Source organism: Chroicocephalus ridibundus, chromosome 12 (assembly GCF_963924245.1).
Source record: "Chroicocephalus ridibundus chromosome 12, bChrRid1.1, whole genome shotgun sequence".
In the NCBI taxonomy this organism is placed as follows: Eukaryota; Metazoa; Chordata; class Aves; order Charadriiformes; family Laridae; genus Chroicocephalus; species Chroicocephalus ridibundus.
This window is the reverse complement of record NC_086295.1, coordinates 936,372-954,399: the sequence shown is the minus strand read 5'-3', so window position 1 is coordinate 954,399 and position 18,028 is coordinate 936,372. Positions and strand designations below refer to the sequence as shown.

Genomic DNA, 18,028 nt, shown 5'->3' with positions numbered 1-18,028 from the left:
CCCGCCGCCCGCCCCGGCCCCGCAGCCCCGCCGGAGCCCCGCCGGCCGCAGCATGGCGGAGCGGACCCGCCGCCTCGCGTCCCTCCTGCTGCTGCTCTGGGGCTGCCTCTGCGCCCCCGCCCGCGCCGGCCTCCACTTCAGGGAGGGGCAGCGCTGCTACAGGCCGGCCCCGCGCCGGGACCCCGGCCTCAGGTGAGACCCGGCCCCGGCCCCCTCCCGGCGGCGGCGCGGAGCCGAGCCCGGGGCAGGGGCAGCCGCGGCGCCCGCCCGCACCGGGGCTTTGCGAACCCGGCATCGCCCGGCCTCGGGGGGCTCCCAGGTGCGGGCGGCCCCGGCCCCGCCGCCCGGGGGGTTTCGCGGGTCTCCCCACTTCGGGGAGTTTCCCCGCCGCAGGGGGAGCTCGGGGGTCTCCCCGGGGCGGGGGGGGCCCGGGGGCCTCCGCGGGGTGGGTCGGGGCGGGGGTGTGTGTGTCGGAGGGTCTCCCCGGTGCGCGGGTTCGGGTCTCTCCCCGGTGCGGGGGGAGGCCGGGGTCTCTCCCCGGTGCGCGGGTTCGGGTCTCGTCCCGGTGCCGGGGGGGTTCGGGTCTCTCCCCGGTGCGGGGGGGGTTCGGGTCTTTCCCCGGTGCGGGGGGGGTTCGGGTCTCTCCCCGGTGCGCGGGTTCGGGTCTCTCCCCGGTGCGCGGGGGTTCGGGTCTCTCCCCGGTGCGCGGGGGGGTTCGGGTCTCTCCCCGGTGCGGGGGGAGGCCGGGGTCTCTCCCCGGGGGGTGGCGGGGGTTCCCGGGTGGCCGCGGCGGTCACGAGGCGGCGCGGGCAGGGCCGGGTCACCCTGTCCGCTGTCACGTGACCCGCGCCGGCCGCTCGCAGCCTCGTTCCGAAACCCCCGAAAGCCGGTTTTTTTGGGGGGGAAAAAAACCCCACAAATATCCACGGAGCCCCTCGCTGGGCACCGGCACGGGCAGCCCGGCAGCTGGTGCCTTTCCCCCCGCCCCCGCAGGACCTACCCCCGCCCGCACGAGTCCCTGCGGGCGGCAGCGCTGCCCCGGAGCTGGGACTGGAGGAACGTCAACGGCGTCAACTTCGCCAGCACCACGCGGAACCAGCACATCCCCCGGTACTGCGGGTCCTGCTGGGCTCACGGCAGCACCAGCGCCCTGGCAGGTACGGCCCGACGCCCCCCCGGGAACCGGCACGTCATCCCCAGTGACTGACACAGCAGAACCCGGGCTGGGAGGTGTGTGGATGCAGCAGGCGCAGGGGGATGCCCCAGCCGAAGGTGAGGTTTGGTTTCAGCAGACAAAGCCGTCAGCGAGGCCCTCCCCATCCTCAGAACCACATGAGGGGGGCACGGCTCAAACGCTGTCTGCAGAAGGAACGCAGTCACAGCCCCTGCCGGACCCGCACTGCGCCCTGGAGTAGGCGCGGGGGCTTCTGCCCCCCTCGGAAGTGTGGTGATGGCAGCAGCAGATGTGAAAGCAGTTATCGCATCTCCTTCCCGTTTTTGGTACCGCGGCCCGTCGCACGGCATCGACAGCAGCAAGGGGCTGCTGCAGCCGTGCCTGGATCTGAGGAAGCGAGAGAAGTCGCCTTTCGCTGGAAAGGCCCGCAGGGTATCGGCTTCAAGAGCCCTGGCATGCAAATGCCCCAACTACCACAGCGCACGGACAGCAGAGAGCTTTCTGTCAGCCTTTTTCTTGGGAAAAGGGAAGTAGGGTTTTGCTTCAATTGGAGAAATATTCTCTCTAGAGAGGATACGTGATGATTTGCCCGCAGCAGTACCATGCTGCAGAAGCACTGTGTGTGCAGGGGGCTGTCAGGGCATTAACCATGGAGGAGAAACAGAGGAAACTGTGCAGGAAGGGGAAGACAAGGCAGGTGTGAGCAGGCAGCGGGAATCGCGAAAGGATCCGTTCTTAAGCAGTACAAGAATACAGGCATGTATGAAACCTGCCATGAGGTAGTGAAGTACTAGGACAGGTAAAATATTTAATTATAGAACTTTGCTTAAAGCTTAATTGTACCCATAGGTATGCCACTATGTGCATCTTTATAAGCATAAAAGGTGGACTTTAAAAATCAGGGTGTTTTTTCTGAACTGCTGGGAATAGCTGAAGTGTTCATTCCTTCTCTTGTTGGGGGAAGAGCGACTGGGATAACCCCTCCCCGTCCTCCCAAGTATAGCCGGGCGTTGTTAGCACTAATAGGATTAAAAGTACTACAGCAGCATCAGCTAAGACTGTTAATGCACGGGGAGCGGCAGTTTATAAATACTCATCAGGAAGCTTTTCTGCCAAGTAAGCTAGTCCTTTCTGACAAAATAAGGCAGCAAAGCGGCGATGCCTGTCCAAGATGGCAGGATAACAGCGAGACGTTGACACAACAGCAAGGATATACTTCAGAAAGCTTTTCCTTGCTTTAAGTTTGTGAAGAGTGTGTCTGGGAGCCAGAGACCTGGGCTGGACGGGCTTGTGACCCTCTGCGTGGGTTTATGCATAAATCTACTCCTGTAGAGAGCAGCGAGAGCTGCCTTTATGATGTGTATTTGAAAACTGCTGTCAAAGCCAGAAACAGATCTGGAAGCTTTCAGAAGCTGTGACATGAATTAAAGGGGCACTTCAAGGCTCTAAACAGATCTTACTCATCTGCGTATGTTTGCTGAGTTTTTAATGGAAAAAGCTTCTAATACAAGCCCACACCAGTAACCCAGGCTGCTGGTTTGAGTTGGGTCCCGCCGTGTGCCCCGCTGCCGGCAGCAGGGGCTTTTCCAGCCACAAGCGCTGGTGCCTGCACACAGTCACGGGCTCGGCGGAGCAGAGAGTTTGAACACTAATTGCAGTGTGTAACCACCCACGTATTCCACCAACAAAACCCGATTTCTTATCCCTACAGATCGAATCAACATAAAGAGAAAAGGTGCGTGGCCTTCTGCCTACCTCTCTGTTCAGAACGTGATCGACTGCGCCGATGCCGGATCCTGCGAGGGTGGAGACCACGCGGGCGTGTGGAAGTACGCCCACGACCATGGCATTCCAGACGAGACCTGCAACAACTACCAAGCTAAGGATCAAAGTACGATGCTCATTTGCTTTGCTGTCAGGTTTCATCCCAGGTTTAGCAGATCTTAATTTAAAAAAAAAAAAAAAAAAAGTAGTTTCTTGGGTTTCCATGGTGCTGGTTCCTGCCTTTGCGTTTGACTGACAGAACAGGTTTTCTTTACAGGCGGCGTGTCTCTTGTCTCCAGCCAGACAGCAGAGTGTTAAATCATGCCCAGACAAGTTTGCACAGCTAAATTGTTTTAACTTAATCTCTTAAATCCGTGATATACAATCTCTGATATACTGAAATATTTACAAGTGTCACTTCAAGCTAAACAAAGGAGAAAAGTAACTTTTGTCTGGCCACGCGTGACTGGAATAGTGTCTGCATCTAGAGAGAAGCACATCTGAAACGTTTCCTCATCAAAGCACTTACGCCTGTGAAGTGAAGAATAACAACTAGCGATTGTAGGGACTTGTAATGTGGTTTGCAGAAAGAGTGTGTATCAGTATTTACTCTTAAGTTGTTAATATCTGCCTCAAATAAGTTAAAAGAAAACAAAGCCTAGTCTTGTATCATTAATTCACTTGATGAAAAGCATTCTCTTGCAGTGATTATCTCACTTTTCTTTTGTAGAGTGTAAGAAGTTTAACCAGTGTGGAACTTGCGTCACTTTTGGAGAATGCCATGTGATAAAGAACTACACGCTCTGGAAAGTTGCTGACTATGGCTCTGTCAGTGGGAGAGAAAAAATGATGGCAGAAATCTATGCTAATGGACCAATTAGGTAAAAAAAAAAAAAAGTCTTGAATGGTGAAAAAAGAAATTGTTTGTCTACTAGAAATACAGGGATTGAAATACTTGAGACTCAGTCTACTGCCTGAAACGTACTTCTCCGCTCCAGCCCGTGTTGGCAGCTCTGCACTGATGTGCAGACTTTAGCTTGTTTGTAGATAAACTGAGCTCTGAAGTCAAAATGCAAGAAAACCAGTAGTTTTTCAGCCAGGCCCCTGCCCTGATCCCCTTGTATAAAAAACGCTTTCTCTGTTTTGTTACAGCTGTGGCATCATGGCTACTGAGAAGCTGGATGCTTACACCGGAGGACTCTATAGCGAGTACAACCCCTCGCCTGTGGTGAACCACATCGTGTCCGTGGCTGGCTGGGGCGTGGAAAATGGAACAGAATACTGGATTGTTCGTAACTCATGGGGCGAACCCTGGGTAAGGAAACATGGGACAAACACGTCTGCACAACAACTGCAGAGGAAAGGTGGGGTTTTTCACCTGGAAAGAGGACGCTGCAAGGCGAGCCTGGGGATAAGAAAAGTAAAACTTTCTTTGAGCTAGACTAGCAATTAAAAAATGAAACCTAACTAATCTGAAGACAAGAGTATTCAGACTGTTACTTGAGTCATTTCAACTCAATCCCAAATGCTACCCTTCCAAGGACATGCGGCTCCTGCTATGGGCAACTGTAAATTGCTGTAGCTGTAGGCAGAAGTGAAGTCCCGCAGCTGGAATGGATGAGGGGGCTGTAAACTCAGCAAAGCAGACTGCCCCCATGAACCCATCTCCAGTGAACTCCTACGTTCACTTGGAGGTCATTTATATTTGGATGACAGGAGAGACTCGACAGCATACGTTTTCTAACTCACAATGCAAATTAATTCTTTACAGGGTGAAAGAGGGTGGCTGAGAATTGTGACAAGTGCATACAAAGGTGGAAGAGGAGGCCAGTACAATCTTGCTATTGAAGAGGACTGTGCGTATGGAGATCCTATACTTCCTTGATGCTCTAGCGTACGTCTTTCTGTTTAGGAACCACTACGTGTGGAAGCTTCCCAGCACCACCTTTTTTTGTTTACATAGTCGTCATCTAAAACTCTTTCACAGTTCAACACCATCAGGCAGTTCTGCAAGACTAGCCCAGATAGATAGCCACACGCAATGTCTTCAAAGCCAAATAAATACAGAGCTGCCTTTAGATAATTTACAACTTAAAAAAAGTAATTTACCCATGAAAGTGTTGTCTGCCTTGATGCGCAGTATTTAAATCATACTGACTTAATCACGGAAACTCTGTATGTAAATCCCTGTATAGTTTTTTAAAATATAAGTTAGGTAGACATACTGGGAAGGAAAAACTATACTCAATATTTGGGTCTAGAGCTTATATTAAATTCTCTAACAGTATTGAGCAAGTATCATCTCACAGCGATGCGGACAACAAAACAGCTAAGTGTGGACACGATGTATTCAAAAAACTAAATCCTCTGTTCCCTTGGCCTCCTGGTGAAGCTGCTGTCGAAAGCCTCATATAATGCAGTTGCTTTTATCCAACCAAAATGATATAACAGGAATTACTTTGATCAAAAGACAAAAGTCTAAATATTTCTTAGTTATTTAATTAGTCTTGTCTTTGCTCAAATTCCTTGCTTTAATACGTGATTGGCTGTGCCATTTTTCTCCTAAAGCAGTAGGGTATAAATTGCCACAAGCCAGAACTCTTTGCTGATTTGAAGAACGGTAGCAAATTCTCTTCCTTAAAACTGAGACAGTTTCTAAGTGGCAAATCAGTGCCATATCAAATGTTACTAACTAGCATTGGTAATTGCATTTAATAAATGGACTTTTACATGACTGTATGTGTATTATAAGAGCTTATTAATACATGTTTTTGGTAGTCTTCTATCGTACCTAACAAGCAGTCTCACGTGGCAGACTAGCGACCTGAAGCTGGCCCAGGATGGTACTGCTTTTACTGGATTTTTTCTTGTGAAAGGGTTGGCTCAAACAAAAACTCACATTACACTACCTCTACCCACACCAGCGGTTAAGATACAAGCTACAAGAAAGCATCCAACTTCAACAAGCAGGGGAGAGAAGAGACATTCAGATGTTGCAGAACATCACTCAAATGTCCATCTCCAAAACCTACCCTAAATCAAACCAACCTGTGAATTATGCCTCACTCAAACTTGAAAGTTAAAGCTTTTTAGTGGTGCAGAGGAAGAAAACAAAGTCTTTCCAGAAACTCTATTATCTGCTACCTTCCAGGTGGTAGTTTCTGCAACTGTGTAAGAAAGAAGTCTGCTCCTAATCAGAAGATAAGTTTGGCAGAATGGTGAAGACCCACACAAGAGTAAGACTGCTAGTGTCTCGGATGGAGCCGAGGTGGTTGTGCTATTTTGATCATTTCGGTCTCAAACAGCACAGCTTTTAGTTTTGTGACAATGAGAACATGTTTTAAACCTGAGGTTACGCCATAATCCAGTAGGCTAGGGGACTTCAAAGACTGACTTTTCTGGTTCATGTGGGCCCAGTTTTGGCTTCCTACACAAAAGAATCATACTCTGATCAGTAGGTGTTTGTCATCCACCATTCGCCTCTTAAGCATGAAAGACAGTAATACACATTTAAATCTAAGCAGAAGAGAGACTTCCATTTGTCTCCTTGGCTTTGCTTTTCCACATAGTGCCAATAAAAATGAACGGGGGCAAGCTGCAGTGCCTGCTGCGATGTAAGTTCCATTGAGATAAGGACACGTTAGTATGACAGTACTGATCGCAGCATCATGGAAGTTTTAACTAGTTAAAATTCACCTATGTAGATAAGCAGAGAGGAACTCAAATGTTTGAGGAAGCGATACCAAGCTTGAGCACAGAGGAAAGCAGAAGTGTACCTTGTTTAAACAGCTAGCAAATTTGCAAGGGACACAGGAACAAACTGCTCTTGATTACCACTAAAAGACGATACATCCTAAACTGAAGCTCTATAGGGCGAAGTGTTTCTAATTAATTCCAAAGAAACGAAGTCAGGGGCTACAACCAGCCAAACTTGCATGCTAATTCAACCTAAAATACACTTGCACGAGACCTACTTTTCATAGTAAATGGCGGGAGTTAGCTAGAACGATGGTACATCTTCTATTCAAAGATGTGCAAAGAAGTTCAGAACACTTCTGCAGAAGCAAGTTGTGCCCTTTTCAGGCTGTGCTTGAAGCCGACGAGAGCACTGTTAGAGTAAGCGCAGTCGCTGTGGAGTATGTACGTGAGGGGCTGGCGGAGGAAAGGGAAGATGCGCTCCTTCTTATAAGGAGATAAGAATCTACACGGCTGGCTGCTGTTCCAAGAATTATTGTGGTAGCTTAGAATTCTCATTCATGAATCACTGACAACAGAGAAGAACAAAGTGATTTCCTTTTTAAACGTACATCCACTTGGACCTAAAAATTATACCGTCTTTCAGAAAGCAGGTTCTTCAGAAAACAGATGTGCTTGGAAAAGCACAATGGGCTTGTCTATACCCCTCACCTGTAAACAAACAGTAGTTGCCCGTACACAGGGAAATCCAGCCCCGTGAACAGAAAGAAAGAGCGGTCTTAATGAAACTTTGAAAGAAATCTCTGAAAAAGAAAAAAACCTTTATTTAAAGGTAAGTTATAATCTTGGGTGTATCCCCCACTGTTTGGCATCGACCAGGACAGAGTAGAGATAAGTATAAAAACGAAGCCACAACAAGCAGTAATGCAATTTCTGCACACATTCGTATTTTTGGACAGCGTAGAATTTAGAGATGGTAATGAAACTTACCAGTAACACCTGATGCACCTATTTAACAAAAATAGATTCTTAAAGATAACACACTCACATAGGATTCATCTGTTAATACAAAACTAACCTTGATTGTTATAACTCCACTTGCATCACACAAAATGTTTTCTTCATAGCAGTAAATATGTAGGATATTTAGAATTCTAATACAATGCAAAGGTGAGAAAGAGGCGTTGTGGCTTCTCTGCAGCACAGAGCCAGTCACACAAATTCCTAGTTGTGGAAACCTAAAGCGTTCAAATTTAGTCTTCAGAGAACTATCTGCAAAGTGGTTTTAGTAGGAACTACATTCCCCCTTCTTCAGGTTTTTACACTACACAAAGAATCATTGACAAATTCTGCAAATAACCAAAATAACATTCTTTGAAATAAATCTGTTTGTCTCCTGCTACCCCCTGCCATCAGAATGTTCAGATTTATACAGAAAATCCTTCACTATTATTCCATTTTCTGAAGTACATTAACAGTCCTCTGATATGAAGCTCAAGGTCCCCACACAGGTCAATCAAATGCCCTTCTGCCCTTTCTTCCTTGTTTCGGGTTTGTTGGTTTTGGTGGTTTGGGGTTTTTTTTGCTGCTGTGAATCTTACTGGCAGAGAGTACAGCAAAGTAGTGATCATGTGCTCTGCATTCTTGATGTTTTCCACTTCTTAGTTCATCATAATAAAGTTAGATTTGCAATGAGCTTAAAAGGAAAAAAAAAAAAAGTGTTCAGTACATTACTCTGATTTATTTGTTTGCATGTGGATTTTTGCATTTCGTAGATAATTAGGGTTTTAGGGTCTGGACAGATGTGTTTGGTTTAGGATAGGAAGGGAAGCAGTCTGTCATACACTCCTATCCTTTCCTCACTACTCTGTGCTAGTTCTCAAAACCCAGTATTTGTCTCCAAGTTTCTCACTACTACCCAGACACTCTTGATCAAAGGAAAATTGCTAAACATAGGCCCTGAAAAGGGAAGTTATCCGTGAAAATATCTGGTAGGCATTCCTATTTTTAGCAATCCTCCTCCTGAACATTATTTACAAGTTGCAACAAATACAAAAGGAAGCAGGAATGCAAGGAATAAATGTGACTTACCTATGAACTCAGTGACCGGATCATGTTCTCCTTCTGTTTTAATAGTACCTGCAATACTTTCATTTTCCAAGATTGGAAGAAAAAGCTGTACAAAGTCTGAGGTATATGGAGGAGCAATCACATCCAGCACCTGAAAGCGCAGACAGAGATGGATTATTCTTCCAGTTAGAGGGGTAGTAGGGACAATATTTAATTCACAATACCAGTCTTGAAAGCATACAGGTAGTTGCGCCTAAGACCTCTTGTTCTCCACACAAGTAATAAATTAAGTATTCTTGCAGTACTCTATCCAGTACCTTAATACTTTCAGAAGTCAGGAGCGAGCAGGACTAAGTCACGTCCTAGGAAATACTGATATTACATACATTGCTCAGAATCTGATCTCTTATCTTGGAATATTTTTGAATCTGAGGTAAGCCGATTTAATATTCAAACACAAACAATTGATATTAGAGTTTATTTCTCTATGTTAGTAAACACAATTTTCGCTGCTGACCTCTGTAACAAAGTATCTGATGAGCGAGATATCGGTATCTAGCTTCTCCAGGCATTTGCGGATGTAGCTGACGACGGGCAGGACGTATCCTCGACTGAGTAAGTGCACCATTCTATCCAAGAGAGTCTTCTTCAGCTCCAGCTGATAGTGCGGGGAGGGAAGAACCAACAGATTAGAACTTCCTCTCAGAATTGTGCCACTTTTACTGCTCGTTCTTATTGATTCAACATCCGCTGTGTTACTTTTTAGCCATGACCACATTCCTAAATGAAACTCTTAAAACCGCTGTGACAGCAAAAGCTGTTGTCTTGCATAAGCGTAACTAATACAAAAGAACACAAATACCGAATCCTTTGAGAATCACCTGCTCCATTACATCAAGCTGCGAATGTTCTGTTTCAAAAAGCTTGACAAGAAGCTGTAGAACTTGGGGATGAAGCAGCTGATGGCACGTACTGATCTGCAAACAAGACAGGAAAGCTAGATCCTCAGAACTTCTACTTAAAAACCAAAGCAGCACATTTTATTAGATGAGTTTACACTGATGTTCAGCACCAGTTGTAAATTCTTTTAGAAAAAGTATTCCACCGTTTCTTTCTTTGATGCCTAAGTTTTCCTAGGGTAAATAATGCTGAGGTGATAAAAACAAGTAATTAACTCTGACCAGAAACAGACTCATCTCTGCGTATTTACTGACTTACTGTACGTGATAGACATTCAGTGAACTGGATGCACTTCCTACTACAAGCATCAAAACTTTTTACTCTCCAGCTAGGTTTTATATAGGCTTTTACCTCATCCAATAATGCCAGATGGACTGGGGTGTGATCAGTCTGCAGTTGGAAGTACCGTGGTTCTGACACTGTCCAATCCACCCACTTTAATACACCCATTGCCACCACTGGGAACCTACAGAAAGAGAGATCACTTTAGCACAGGAGCATAAAAAACAACCCCAAAACAACAACAACAAAAAAGCCCAAGTAAAAAACTCCCAGTAAATTAAAAAAACAAAACAAAACAAAACTTTCAGTATATTCTAATGGTTGCTAGAGCTTCAGTTTAACTTAGAGCAGAACTCATAAAGATAAAAGAGTTCTGCTTGAAAAGTTGCCAGCACATCAGAAGTAGTTTGGAGGAAAGTTCTTTCTACAGACACTCCCGGTTCAGCACAAAATGCAAGAAATAGGCAGCAAAATTCACGTACACTCTGAGTTTGTTCCAGTTTATTCAATATCTGCTATTTCATACTTTTAAGAGGAGAGGAAAGGACACATCTATTGCTAGGAAAGCTTTATTAGAAGACAAAGTAATCTCTCATGTTTTTCCAATGGCAGAGAAAGGCACGTTCTGTGACACAAGAAGGACAAGTTGTCTGTGGAGACCAGAATATGTGTCCTCATGAGAAAGATTCCAAAGAGTCAGATGTACGATTTTGAAAGCTGCTTTCAGACCACAACTTCACGTGTTCTACAGTGAGGATGTTCTCACAGAGCGGCCCACAAAGGCACTTCCCTTCAGCAGCACTGCCTCCCCTAACCAACACTTCCCTTCCAACAGCTGGGGCCCGGGACCAGTCTCTGCTCACCTGATGCACTGGTAGAGAGTGCTCAGTTCTGCGACCAACTCTGATGCTCCTTTGTTCTCATTGCAACACAGGTTGTGAACGGTTTCAATGGCTTTTGAAGTTGACTTGAGTTCATCCTTGTTTATGCTGACTCTTTTGTTCTGAAAAATTGCAAAGTTTGAATGCAAGGGTCATGAATACACAGGATGCCTGTGGTTATTTAAGGAAAGGAATTGTAACCTGTGATAAGCCCAAGATCACATTTCTCAAAACCTAGGCTCAAACACAAGTTTCAGAAGAGCTAATTATCGATGAGCTGAAGCACATGGATACAGAGATGTTTGCTTTACTTAATTCCCTAAGAATTACTTTATCCGCTTCAGAGAATTAAATTTCTCTTCCTCTGAGGAGGAATACACATAGAGTTCTAATAGGACACTACTGCTGCTGATAATCTTTTCCTTGGGGGGGCGGGGGGAGAGAGCAAAAACACTCAGTGCACTCAGACTCTTATAGTACTATTTGATCATCTGGATCTACATTTTTTGGTAACTTCTGTTGAAACCAGAAACACTTCATATTAAAATAAATAAATTAAACTGAATATATTGCTTTAAACTGAGTAACTTCACGACCATAAGATTTTCTTTGGCACAATCAGGCCACTGTAGGTAAAAATAACGCTATTCACAGAGCTGAACATCACCTTTTTCCACATCTCTACTACACTAGCTGCATACGCCAGTATGTGAATATATTTGTGTTTGTGGTCCTGGTTGATCTTAGCACCTGGCTTAAACAACGACTGCATGAAGAGGTCCAGAAAGGCAGGTACTCGAATCTGTGAAGAAAATGAACAGTTTATTAGAGCCTGGGAATTACGAGAGGTGACTAAAAATATAGTTTTTGCATCTGATACACCTTGCACAGAATGAGATACAACGCACTCCCCCTTGGGAGTAGGTTAGATAGTTTTCTGAAGAAACCCAAACTTTTGATGAAACAAAGAAACAAAAAAACCCCAAACAAACAAACAAAGGAAACAGTTACAGACTATATTGCTACAGTATCTAAACACCACCATTCTTACCAGAACCCACCTTAGAAGGAGGCGGCGAGAAATGTGAAAGTGCCATTTAGGCCTGCTTAAAACAAACTGCAAAACCGGGTGGGTTTTTTAAGCATTTTTTATTTTTTTGTTAAAAGAAGTTAACTAATTCCTTGCCATCTTTATCTCCTATCGAGAACTTTTTAATGAATTTAATTATACGTAAAAAGACAACTTGGAATGATTAAAAAATAAAACCAATCAGGAAGCTAGTGCAAAACAGAATACCAGTAGTAGTTTCACATGTAGACATTATTTAAAATTATAGAGGGATGAGTCTAGTGCTAACTTCTATTTCGTGTCGATACAGCATTTAGCACAACAAGAGCTCATATTTCTGAGCGCTAGTGAAGTTTCAGAGGTTATAAAAAGACAACTACTAACCAGTTCTACTGGAGGCGGGTCCATGCTTGTAAACATTTTGAACAGGACTGTGATATCGGCTGGATTCAGCGCTCCTTTGGACAACATCGCACCGAGAGCCTGGCACGCTCGAGGATAGGAGGCTGCAGTACCCAGTGCTAAAGTGATCTGACTAGCGTCATGGCCTCTAGGTGAAGAGCAAACACACACAACAGCTTATTTGCTTGATTTGGACGTTTTAGTTTTAGCCTCACTGAGTCAACAAGGCACTTCCTATGGCACGGAATGCCTTAGGGCAGAACGCCTTATCTTGGGTAATTTATAGAAATAGGCCTGTATTTCCATTGTTTGTTTCTAAAATATTTGTAGAATAATAAAAATAATTTTTTTTTTTTTATAGACAGAAAATTCAATTCTTTACTCCTCTTATTTCAGCTCTCCCAGCACATGACACTGAACTTTTCTGGTGCTCTATGCATTAAAGCTTGCTACAAGAACCGCTCTGTTGCAGCTAAGAATTCTCCTTTTGCTGGTAAAAGGCAATCGAGACCGAGCAAGAGACAGCAGTTTACACATTCCAGTGACTGACATTTCACTAATAATGTAACTGCCACTTACTTCTCATGAGCGTATCGCTGAACCTCCTGAGCAATCCGTCTGACAGCTGACCCTCCTTGCTCTTCTTGAGCTAATATGGACATCATAGATTGAGCAAAGAGATACGTATGTTCTCCATGGCACACCATCTTCTGTGGAAGCACACATCAAAAATCTTACCAGTCAACAAGAAACATGCAAGTATGCTTCTGGGATTACATTGCCACAATTGCAAAGATTTAACTGAAATCTACTGATCAAAGGAAAAACACCAAAACCAACACACAAACAACTATGCAAGAAAACCAAAAACCCAACAGCCAAGAAGGAAGTATCAAGAAGCACAGTATCGATAGGCATTCATAGCATGCAAGAAGAGATGGCTAAATGGAGAATTTTGTTTCTTAAATGCCAAAATTGAGATGAAATTCTATCCTACTTACACTCAGTACTTTCTCTGCAATATTTAAGTGTAAGAGAAGTACAAAGCCATCCAAAAGTCATTATGCTGTTTCACAACAGAGAACACATGCTGGGTTGATTTAGATGGCACTTTCACACTGACGTGGATGATAAAAAACACTATTTTAATTTGCCAGGGGACTGACTAGACTGATCTTTAGATCTTACATTAAATGTGGGAGACAACAGTTCTACCTTCACCTTTTTACAATCCATTTAATAAATATAAGAATTGTCACACAAGCAACCCAAGGATTTCTTTGTCACAGACTGATCAAAAAGCACAAATTTTATTTTTGAACTCAGATACACCTCCTCCTCATAAAATTTTGTAAGACTTGATAAGCCGTCAAGATTCTCTACAATCCTGTAATGATTTGTATATCCTAACCAGAAAGGAAAACACTATTTTCTTTCTGCGAAAAAAGAAAAAAAAAAAAAAAACAAAACAACTTACAGCAAACTCAGGGAGGTTTTTTTCAAGGTTTTCTTCTCCTCCATCTAAAATTGTTGCCAGAGATGTACGCAGGACTCTGGAAAACACTTCCAGTTGCTGACAAGCTGTTGAAACACTGGTTATTTCCCCTTGATATCCAGCATCAGATATAAGCTACAAAACCAAAAACATCACAGAAAACTCCTATTATTTACATTTATATTTCAGATATTCTAACAAGCCTAGAAGAACACACAGAATGTAAGATGTGCCTCTGCATACACTTACTGGAATTCATGTTCATCTTTTAGACTATAGAAAAGGAAACGGGTAAAGATGGAGCAAAAAAAGTAAACCATAATGATATAAGAATACTTCAGACCACACCAAGATATATAACATTCTTTCCCTGTCACAGAAATATATAAAACTGACTGAAATGTTCCATTGCACCAGAAATTCACAATTTTCAAAAACAGATCAAAGAAAAAAAACAACCAACCCAAACAAAAACCACACCACCACGACCAAAAACCAACAGACAACAAAAACCCTCAGGAAGCAGTGCTTCAGACCAGGAAACTACACTTATTACTTGCAACCTGTAACATAATTCCTCCCACCAACATGTATTTGTACTGTTCTGATGTTTGAATAAGCAGCATTATGCAGGAATACATAAAAGATACAGGCAAGATACCACAGCCAATACTTGATGCCAGAACAATAAGCCCTTTATGGGTATTCTCACTTATTACACTTGAGTATACTACCTTCACAGTAAAATTAAGCATTAAACAGTCAGGATGGGCTTCTGCCAACTTGTAAAAGAGATCTCTCCACGTAGTATGTGCTATCATTTGCTCAAGCCAGGCTGGAGTCTGAAAAGATCGGAACAATAGAGAGAAATGTAAGAATATCTAGATGTGGAGATCATTAAAATAAGGCTTTTAACCTCTCGGGAGTCCTGCGAGTTGTCATACAGGACTTTATTACGAAGGAGGATGCAGCAGGCAAAGCTTCTAAGCTCTCTAAGCCTCTGAGGACTCCAGTAAGACACAGCTGGTTTTCTGAAGCCAGTTGTTTCTTAACCAGAGATTTGAAGATATGATTTCCCTTCCCCCACCATCTACTACTCCATCGGATGAAGGCATCTATGTAGGATCCACTCATGTAAAGATAGCAACATGGATTCCATGCACACCTCTCCTTCCTCTGTAAAGATGGAATCTGCTTTCCGAGGGTCAAAATGCTTGATAAGTAAGCTCTTTAAATGGTTTTCTACAGTCTCCTGAACTTGCACTGGCTCAACACCTGTATAGAAGGAACAAAAAACTTGGCAGATGCAATCCAATCAAACATAGCAGCAACATCTTAACATTTTCAACAAGAACAGAAACTACTCAGGTATTTATCAACACGCAGAAGGTGAGAGGAGAGCCACCAATCCTACCATCAAGCCAAAATTAAACAGACAGATTTAGAGATTCTCAATCTTTTTTTCCTAAACGCAGACTGTTTAGGATCACAGACAGGTTACACTAGTCCTTTTCCTCTTGCTCGCTTCAGCAGTCATGCAAACAGCAACACCAGTCATCTCACGAGACTGTTACTGGGCACGACACCAAAATGCATGTGTCTTAAACACAAAAGGGATTACCAGGGTTGGTGCACAAACCCACCTTACTACAGACTAAAGTCCATCCTTTTAATATATTGGCTATCAGTAGCTTTGACAGCATACTACAAAACAACGCACAAAGTAGTAATAAGTAGTTCTACACTTCCCAGATTATAGTAATTCTGATAGTTTGTAAACAAAAGTTCATACTAGCTAAGCACAAAGATACCACAAGATAATGCTAGGCATGTCTTGCAAGAGGCTGCTGAAGAATTCATAAGCAGACTGGCAACACAGAATTCTTGTCTCGGAGAACACTGGCATCCACGAGAACCTTCCGTCTAACCACTGATCAACTGAAAGGGAACTGTGACTAGTAATAAGGTATTTGTGTTTTCAGTATTAATTATATAATACTATTACAAAACATCAAATATTGCTAACACCATCTATGTAACAGTACCCTTGCGCATGAAAACAAAAAGACACTATAGTTCATGCAGTTGCTTCAACTACACTACCCGTTATAATACAGTTTGTGGGCATTACAAAATATTCATCAACAGGTCACTTATTCTCTGAGCAGAATAAACATATTATTAAAAAGAATTTAGTCACATACAGGATAACAACTTTATAACGATCCGCTTTCTGAGTATGATCAAATTTGTCACCAATTCAGATATTTCTGACAAAAGAAAGACTATAGACCCAAATTATACTGTATCATTTATCATACCTGTCTGAATGAGCCACTCTGCCAGCAAATTTACAGTCTGCGCCACTGCAGTGTAGTTTTCTGAGAGGAGCTGGATAACATTCTCTGGAGAACCTCCTGCTTGGAAATATCTGATGAAAGGATTGGAAAAGAACTATTTGAAAGTCATATTAAAAAAACCCCAAACCAACTGAACTCTGAACAAAGGGAAAACAATCGCATCATTTATCTATTTTCACACACACTTCCATACAAAGTGATAAGACTGCACAGAATCACAGAGCGGTGTGGGTTGGAAGGGACCTTTAAAGGCCACCTAGTCCAACCCCCTGGCTTGGGCAGGGACATCTTCACTAGAGCAGGTTGCCCAGAGCCCCGTCCAACCTGGCCTGGAATGTTTCCAGGGCTGGGGCATCCACAGCTTCTCTGGGCAACCTGGGCCAGGGGCTCACCACTCTCAGTGCAAAACATTTCTTCCGTTTATCCAGTCTAAATCTTCCCTCTTTTACTTTAAAACCAGGACCCCTTGTCCTGTTGCTACAGGCCCTATCTACACTACAGGCATCTGCAACACATGCCATGCACCATAACACACATGAGGCTACACTCACCTCTTTAACGTGTTAAATATAGACGGCTCCATTATGTAGTCTGGGGTTGAAAATTTCTTCAGGCATTCTTGCTGCACTTCAGCATCATCTTCTCCCTCTCCATCTTCATCGTCTTGCTATCGCAAGCACAGCCCAGTCAGCCAGCCCCCGTCCCGACTCCCCCTCTACTCCCCTACTTCGGCTGGTTTTGCCCGCAGAAAGCCACGCACGGCGGCTCCCCACAGCGAGCGACCCGGGCAAACGCCACTCGCCGTTGTTTTCCCCCTCCCCGACCGGCCCAAGCTCCGGGCCCCGCCGCAGGGCCGGGCCGGGCCGGCTTCCCCGCCCGCCGCCGCGCTTTTGGCCCCGGCCGGAGCCCAGCCGCGGCTGCCCCGCCCGCAGGCCCCAGGGACCCCCGTGCGAGACGGCGTGCCCCGGGAGAGCGCTCCGCTCCGGGGGCGGCGCGGGGGCCAGCGCTCCCCTCACGGGCCGCCCCGGGCCCGCCGCCGGGCAGCCGCTCACCGCCCCTCCGTCCGCCTCGTTGCCCCACTCCGCCGCGCTGCCCTCGAGGTAATCGGCGTCCTCCATGGCTCCTCCCGCCCCGCCCCGGGACGGGGACGCGCCGGCCGGAAGCGGGGCGGGGCCGCGCGCAATGGCGGGTGGCGGCAGCCTGAGGCGGCCGCCGCCGTGCGGGGCCGGGCTGAGGCGGGGGATCGCTGCGGCGGCGGCCCTCGGAGCGGGGACACCCGTCCCCTCTCAGCCGCTGGGGCCGGCGGGGAGTCTCCCGCCCCGGAGCGCGCTGACAGGGGCGGCGGGGCCGGGCGGCCGTCACCGCAGGCGTCGGCGGGGAGGCCGGTGCCTGGGGAGGGGCGGCGGAAACCGGCCACGAGCGAGCGGCCGCAGGTAGAAATGAAAGGCGGAGGCGGAGAGCCGCGGGCCCGCCGCCGGGCGCCGCTCCCTCCCGCCCCGGGCAGCCATTGCCGGAGGGCCGAGGCAGAGCCAATACAGTCTGAGGGGACAAATACAGCCAGAAGGGAAAAAGAAGCCAGTGGGGATTTAAAAGCAAACTTCCCTTCCCCACTAACCCTCCCAAAGGCTCCCAGCGCGGACCGGGATGGCAGGGAAGAGGGAGAAAGGGGTGTTGCTCCTTGTGTAAGGGCCGTGTCCTCGCACCGCCTGGGGCGTGGGGAGGACATCGAACACAGCAACAAGTTCATAGGAATGACCAAATGTGAGGGTAGAACTGAAAAAAACTGACAAGTAGGGGGAAAAGAAAAAGAACAGGGAAGATAACTTTGGTGCAATCTAAGTGGTAGGATTTTTAGGAGCAGATTTTCGTGGGAAA

The 18,028-nt window shown here is 45.8% G+C and overlaps 2 protein-coding genes across 3 annotated transcripts; one reads left to right on the top strand and one right to left on the bottom strand.

Annotated features, from left to right (window-relative positions):
- Positions 1 to 5,672, top strand: CTSZ (cathepsin Z). The gene is made up of 6 exons (XM_063349800.1): positions 1 to 192; positions 994 to 1,157; positions 2,886 to 3,065; positions 3,669 to 3,819; positions 4,091 to 4,253; positions 4,710 to 5,672. The coding sequence occupies exons 1-6, from the start codon at positions 53 to 55 to the stop codon at positions 4,821 to 4,823; spliced, it is 912 nt and encodes a 303-aa protein (XP_063205870.1). The 5' UTR covers positions 1 to 52; the 3' UTR covers positions 4,824 to 5,672.
- A 1,766-nt stretch (positions 5,673 to 7,438) lies between these two features.
- Positions 7,439 to 17,323, bottom strand: NELFCD (negative elongation factor complex member C/D). 2 transcript variants are annotated; one of them, XM_063349798.1, is made up of 15 exons: positions 17,206 to 17,323; positions 16,705 to 16,820; positions 16,115 to 16,224; positions 14,959 to 15,068; positions 14,528 to 14,635; positions 13,776 to 13,928; positions 12,878 to 13,008; positions 12,281 to 12,446; positions 11,495 to 11,629; positions 10,810 to 10,949; positions 10,016 to 10,130; positions 9,586 to 9,681; positions 9,222 to 9,362; positions 8,726 to 8,855; positions 7,439 to 8,330 (listed from the first exon to the last, which is right to left on the bottom strand). In XM_063349798.1, the coding sequence occupies exons 1-15, from the start codon at positions 17,269 to 17,271 to the stop codon at positions 8,296 to 8,298; spliced, it is 1,752 nt and encodes a 583-aa protein (XP_063205868.1). In that variant the 5' UTR covers positions 17,272 to 17,323; the 3' UTR covers positions 7,439 to 8,295. The 2 variants fall into 2 exon arrangements, with proteins under 2 accessions (XP_063205868.1, XP_063205867.1); XM_063349797.1 differs by lacking the exon at positions 7,439 to 8,330 and having other exon boundaries at positions 8,370 to 8,855.
- Positions 17,324 to 18,028: the final 705 nt, after the last annotated feature.